The sequence below is a fragment of the Morone saxatilis genome, unplaced genomic scaffold (assembly GCF_004916995.1).
Source record: "Morone saxatilis isolate NCDOM2014 unplaced genomic scaffold, NCSU_SB_2.0 Contig3, whole genome shotgun sequence".
In the NCBI taxonomy this organism is placed as follows: domain Eukaryota; kingdom Metazoa; phylum Chordata; class Actinopteri; family Moronidae; genus Morone; species Morone saxatilis.
In genome coordinates, this window is record NW_023339873.1 from 8,569,679 (window position 1) to 8,576,630 (window position 6,952).

The 6,952-nt window shown below is 40.5% G+C and overlaps 1 protein-coding gene across 2 annotated transcripts in view; it reads right to left on the reverse strand.

Moving 5' to 3' along the window:
* Window positions 1–1,030: 1,030 nt before the first annotated feature.
* Window positions 1,031–6,952, reverse strand: part of atg9a (ATG9 autophagy related 9 homolog A (S. cerevisiae)) — a 9,475-nt gene continuing 3,553 nt past the window's right edge. For both annotated transcript variants that reach the window (XM_035673970.1, XM_035673971.1), the window contains exons 11-20: window positions 6,808–6,930; window positions 6,351–6,538; window positions 5,556–5,709; window positions 4,891–5,070; window positions 4,507–4,716; window positions 4,159–4,388; window positions 3,785–3,902; window positions 3,383–3,653; window positions 2,781–2,926; window positions 1,031–2,682 (exon numbers count right to left, since the gene is read on the reverse strand). In XM_035673970.1, coding sequence (XP_035529863.1) covers window positions 2,674–2,682; window positions 2,781–2,926; window positions 3,383–3,653; window positions 3,785–3,902; window positions 4,159–4,388; window positions 4,507–4,716; window positions 4,891–5,070; window positions 5,556–5,709; window positions 6,351–6,538; window positions 6,808–6,930 — 1,629 coding nt within the window. In that variant the 3' untranslated portion in view covers window positions 1,031–2,673. The remainder of the gene's footprint in view (window positions 2,683–2,780; window positions 2,927–3,382; window positions 3,654–3,784; window positions 3,903–4,158; window positions 4,389–4,506; window positions 4,717–4,890; window positions 5,071–5,555; window positions 5,710–6,350; window positions 6,539–6,807; window positions 6,931–6,952) is intronic.

Genomic DNA, 6,952 nt, shown 5'->3' on the forward strand with positions numbered 1-6,952 from the left:
GTCTTGCGGCATACTTAGCTATTTTTGAGAAGATGGGTTACTTTGATATAAGTTTCCAACACGCCCTCCATTGGTAGACTATGCTAACATAATTAACCTCGACAATAAAGCATTTATTAAGATAAGTTCAGAGGCAGTTAGGGATGAACGCTACGGTTGTCAATTTTATTAATTGTTGTAATATCATTACTTATAACTGGAAAAGGGGTTTTCCTTATTGATGGAAGTTGAGATGGGACGAATAAAACAAATCGCATCGACTTCCTCGCATTAGAGGATTTGAATATTGCCACTAAACTATCGAATTGGGCGAGAAAAAAAAAAAAAAATCGACGCTCGGAAACAGGGATTTGACCTGCCTCGATTAAAAGGTCTTGATGCTCACCGACTGAGCTATCCGGCCATTCAGGTGTGTCTTCAAGCAGAATTAATAAGAATATATTTTGAAGGGTTGGATTATAATCAATAGCTTGATTCTATTCTACTCTATCGTAGCTGCTCTCTGTGTGCGTATAAGTGTTAAGTTTGCTCCAACAAGTACCGTTAGTAAGCTACCAATAAGCTACCGCTAATGATAGTAACGCTGGGACTGAAAGCACGTTGTAACAACCAGCTTAAGCGACCTACGTTAAAACACCAGGCTATATTTCAGTCAGTACTGCCCCACTTGACTGTATATGAATCTGTACCTGTACCATTGGACTGTATAGGTCTATAAAGTCAGTACTGCCCATTGAACTCCTGACTATATTAAGGTCAGTGCCTGGCGTACTATGACTGAGTATAGTAAAGCCCAGACCTATCGTACATGTACTGTACTCATAAGGTCTAGATACCGTGACGATTGACATGTACTATATAGGTCATACTCCTGCTACCTGCACCATTGACTGTATATATAAGGTCTGTACCTGTACCATTGACTGTATATATAGGTCAGTACCTGCACCATTGACTGTATATATAAGGTCTGTACCTGTACCTGTCATTTTGTCGTGCAAGTTGCCTTTTCAATCTACGCCACAAAAAATCATTGCCTTAATTGTATTTAATGGATGAATTTACAGCTGTACAAAATGGTATTTTACAGGATCTATAAAACAAACAACAACCACCCCCCTCATCCCCAACACAATCACTTTAAGTCTAACGTTACCGCACTGAATCCCTGCATCCTTGAGCATATAATAATCAGCATAGGTTAGCAGTGTGACAGTGATTCTTTATCCCGACCCACGTTTACAAACACAACCTTGATTCACAGCTGTCAATCATCATGGCACGTCCCTTTTGATAAATAAAATAATTACAAAATATATATATATGAAAACATACACATACAAACAAGTGATACCCTCTGCGTTAACTAATTCTTAAAGTGCATTATTCTTTTAAAGAACTGAGGCTTAATGACAGGGAACAGGAAAAGGTCATGCTGTGATTAAGCAGAAGTGGAGGATGGTCATGTACAATATTCTTATTGTGGGATGAGTTACACCTCTTTAGAAGAATGTGTGGATGATGGTCATGCACTTGTGCTTGAGGGCTTTTTGTATGGCACCGGAGTCAATATTACATGCTTGTTTGTTTGTTGCACCCTTTTGCAAGTCTGTTGAAAAAAAAAAAATGATGACAATAAAAACCTGGGTTAAATCTCTGGTTACACGTCCGAAAATGTTGTCCTTATAATTGTGTAAATTTGATTACCTTAATGTTCTGAATGACTTCTGTGAAATAATGTGATAACATTTATTTACACAGTACATGTGTGCGTGCAGAATACCGGGCTATGCTGTACAAATATTTTCTAAACAACTATCTGTGCCATCTGTGCAAACAGATTCCCAGACCCTGGGAAAGAACCTTCTAATGCAATAAATGCAAAAATAAATAAAAAACAAAATCCTCAGGAGTAAAATATGCTTTTAAAAATGTCAAGCTATAATGTTAACGGTGAATTTATACTATTTGCCTTCATATTTGTTGCAAAGAGGCAGAATGCCAGCTGAAATACAGAGCGCAGGGTAGGACACACAGCCTCCTACTATCACAAGAACAGATACACACAATGAAAGTCAGTGTGTTACCAGCTTCCTTCTGAGCACATTTAGGTGAATGCTATTATTGTCTGAGAGACAAAACACAATTTAACTTCTCATGCTCATCTGATTTGTAGAAGGGGAAACAATGAAGCATTACTTAGATTATTGTGATCACAATTTGGGCAAATGTATATGTGTATTTCTCTACTGCGGCAATGTGCCAAGGATGCCTCCAGTAGCGGTGATGTGTTCACAATTTTGGTTTACATCACACATGCACTTTCATTATGTAATCTTTTGAAATGATCAAAGACTGTAGTGTATTCTGATGGTATCAATGGCTATTGTGGAAATAACTTGATCTTCTAGGTCCTCTTCTGATACACAAATTCAGACATATAACCTGTCTGCCTGTTTAGGCATGTATAGTAAGTCATATAGCATCTTCAAAGGTTGATGGTAGCATTAGTCATAACCTGTCCAGATGATTTCCCTAGTTAAGTGTTTGTAGGGATCATGGTACACCAGTCTTGCACATGTCCGTCTTCATCTGTGGTTTAGTCGAGGAACGAGGATGGGTGTTTGCTTGTCTACGGAGGGTGGGACGCTGACATTTATTCACATGGCCTGGTTATGTAATCTAAAGTGGACGAGAGAGAAAGAGAACAAAACAGTCCATTTACTTGAAGTGCACACAGGCAATATCGCCATATCCAATTACACACACACAGCATTCACCTTGTGGACGTGAGGAGGCATTTCATCCTCTGAGCTCTCCTCTGGTACTGGCTCATGGTGTCGTGGTGCTGCCTGGCCGTCCTCTGCCCACCCGCCCATGGGCACACGGGCTGACCTCACTACTTTCCCCCCTGCACCAAAAGAGTCTGAAAGAAACGCACAGACAGTGTGGTTGGAGTCAGCAATTAACACGGATCTGTATAGCACCTGCACAGCTACTGTGTTGTACATTGTTCTAAGTTGATTTAACCAAATAATTAAATACTCTAAAAGCCCTACAGTCCTTCTACTAAGCCAGTGCTTTTTTACTGCTTTGTAAACCCTGCATGACCTTACAATAAAGTATTTCCTGACCTAAGCTAATCCAATGTCTCTCTCTAAAACGTACTAATTTCTAAGGTTATATTTGTTCTATCAAGTTTTCATTTCTAAAAATGTTAGAGCTGCAAGGAGTGCAGAACTACAATGAAAAGTAAGGACTTGATGCAACAGCAGTGGAAATTATTATTATTATGCTGTTCAAAGTCCGACTGGATCATTAAATACGATTCTATTTAAATGCATGTGGTGTGAAACATAGAGAGATATAAAAATATGTGTACCTGTGGCAGGTCCACTATAGCGTCGCTGGGTGCTGCTTTGTGATGATGCCCCCTCCTGGCCCAGCATGGTACTGCTGGTGGCTGAAGCTGAAGTGGGAATGGCACTGGGACTGGGAACTGTGGTGGGGAAAGTGTGTGAGCGAGGGAAATTTCTGGAGTGAGGGTTGGGTTCGCTTCTCACTTCATCGGGGACGCTGTCGCTGCTCTCGTCACTCTCCTGCCGGTGCCACGTGTGGCGGGATAGCTCGCCACGGGACTGCTGCTTGTGTAGCTACAAGGACAAAAATAGATAGGAGGAAGAATAGATGAAGGTCTGTGAGATATTCAGGATAAGAAGACAAATGTGGGAACACGCTGCACTTGTCCTCTACTCTCTCCCCACACATACTCACACACAAGTACCTCATGCATGTAGAGAGCATGGATGCTCATCTCAGTAGAGGCATACTCTGACAGGACCAGACTGGTGAGTTGACCCTCCCATGCACTGCTGCCTGAGCTCACAGTCCGGGCATCCGTCCTACAGAAAGAGAATCAAAAAATGTGGAGAAAATGAGGACATGAAGAGGATGTGATACGGATAAGAAGATGAAAAAAAAGAACGGAGAATACTAAATAAAAATTGTTTCAAGCTAGGTTATTCATGACAAAGCTCTTGCAAATGTGGTATCCTACATTTGCACTTTGTGCTATGAGTTTTTATCCAACAGCTCAGTAAATATTCATTATCTAGCCTGAAAAGGAACTGTGCTGAGGCAAAAGGAGAATTTTCCTACCCAGAGCTTGCCATTGCTTTGCTCATGGCTGAAGTTTGGCCAGCCCTGTGAGCTGCACTCAAACTGCCTCTCAGGTGAAGACTGCTGCTGATTGGGGAAAGGGAGCGTAAGGCAGATGCCCCATCGCTTAAACCAGCTGCTGCATTATTGGTCAAAGAGCTGTCTCTCCCGAAATGAACGGAGTTCAGGGTAGATGGACCTCCCAAGTGGTTTGCAATGAGGCTCCTTGGCTACGAGAGAGAGAAAGGGCAAGAGACAAGAGTCTAAATTTGTTTTTACCTCTGAAGATGTAATGTAATTTAACTTAGGACCACTGTGATATTTGAGCATGCTAGTTTATCATTGTACCTCAGACTCAGACAGTGAGAGTGGGTGTGTGTCTGAAGCCCCTGTAGCCTCTCTGTGAACTCGTTCTTTCAGCTGGCTGATGAAGTGTGTGGTCTCCTGAGGAGGCTGCCACTGAGGGTTGGTGATGGCAAAGTGCATCAGAGATAACTCTGTCTTCCCATCCTCTGCTTGTTGGTAGATAGACGCCTCTGTCTTCCCTTCTGACATCCACTACAGAGAGAGGAAAAAGGGCTCAACCCACAGATGTACACACAGATTTCACTTTCCCTTCACATTTGAATTAATTAATCTAATGCCTGTCACAGTACTTTTTTTAGATATTTTTTAAGGGTGTCTTCATCTGTGTATCCCTATGTGGCTGCACTTAATGTGGCCGTTGCTCACCGCAGGGTGTCCATGCTGTCTGATGTCCATCTGGGCAAAGGAGCAAGTGTCTCCGACCCCGACCACCTCCACAGTGAAGTTCCTGAAGAAATCAATGATCTCTAGAGACTTCCTCCTCAGACAGAAGATGAGGATGATGGGAGTCACCACTGGACTTATCAGCTCTTCTAGAATAAACACCTGGAAGAAAACAATGGGGAAAGTTTAATACTGTACACTCGTTTTACTGGTCTCTCCGAGATACAAATGCAAATAACTGAATGAGCATTAGACAAAAGAAGCTGTGTATACTCAGATAAAATTCTCTAGGAAAAAAACAGTGAGATAGAAATAGATATTCACAGTAGGTTTGACAAAATAACTATAGGTCTTTTTAACAGCTGGCATTTTGAATTGTCTTAGTAGAAGCAGCACAGGTGTAATTAATAACATTAATGATAGCTTGGATGCATTTAGAACTGTCCCAGAAGGCGATGTTCATGAGTCAGCTTGCACACTAGCAGTCTCCTGAAACTGGCATATATAAATGGAATACACCCATCATTCATGTTAAGTAATTACACACTATTCTTGTGCTCTAACATATTAAAATATCTGCCATGGAAAAGCCCTATAACACAGTTTTGAGTCTCGATATTTATTCCCAGTTCAGTATTCATACTCACTGCTTTGTACTGGAAGAGCTGGGAGAACTGGTCTCGGGTCTCATATCTATGTGCATTGCCCTGCCAGTGGTCAGGCATGTAATGGATATGAGCCAGGATAACCCGTAACAGCTGCTCAGGACAAAACACCATGTGCTTATCAGGAATAAATGATCTGAAGAGAGAAGTGGTGGAAAAGAACTTAAGTCTTCATCTTAATCTTATAATCTTATTTATTTTAAAGTTCAGAATCTACCTTTCTTATGGATTCTTGAGTTTCTTTAAATGGTTGAAGGTACAAGAGTAAATTATATAGATAGAACTGGATTTTCCAATATGTAATTCTTTCAATTTAGAGCTATCAGTAGACTTCAAATAGTCGAGAGCTACTTAAGTAAAGAAACCTTCTTATACTCATCAGTTATACAGCAGAATAAGCTGCGGATTACAATTCTGGGTAACTTTAAAAGGGCAATGAAGAAATTGGCTCACAGTTAACAACCCTTACATTGCCCAGTGTTGAAGATTTGTGTATAATATTCATGTTTTAAATTTGTACCTGATGTTCGTCATTTCAAATACTTTTCATAGTGACAAAGGTAATAATTTTCAGGCAATTTATAGTGATCTAGTGATGTCTTTTAGCTGTTTATACAATTTATTCACAATGTAAATAAGCCTTTTGGGATTTGTTGTGTTATCCAAACTAATTATATCTATTATATTTTTAGTTAAAGCCATTAAATAAACTATGCACATGTGTATTAAGATACATTAGGATAAGAGACAGATTAACTTTGTGACACCAATGCCTACCTGCAGACTGTGATACACACTCCAAGCAGTGTGATGGATGAGAGAACATGTTCCACAGCAAGAACATCTTCATCATAGATAGTCAGGGCGATGAGGACAGCCAGAAGGGACCCGGCAAAAAACGCTACATTTTTGGCAACCACCGTCAGCAGTGGTGAGAGGAAACAGTTCATATACTTGGATGCGGCCTGAGGGAAACAGGAACAAAGGAAGAGGATGAGAAAAAGAAGGATACAGAATTAATTATTAACTGCACAGGTAATGGATGAGAAGCATCAGTATAAGCATATTGTTACAAAACCGTGTTAAGTGAACACGTACAGACATGTTCTTTGTATTTATTTAAAGTAAAATAATAAGTCAGTGTTAAGAAATTTTTCAATTTTAAAACTAGGTTTCAGAGGACAAGCAACTTAAGAGCATCAATTGTTGGCAGGAGATAAGCTTGTACACTGACCTTGTACCCTTTGCTGAGGCGTGACATGAGCTCATGGTCCAACTCATTGAAGTGACGCAGGTAACATCGACCATAGAGAGACCAGCATCTCGCTCCCAGAGATCCAGGCTCTCGCTTGATCACCTAAGCACACAAATCCAAACTA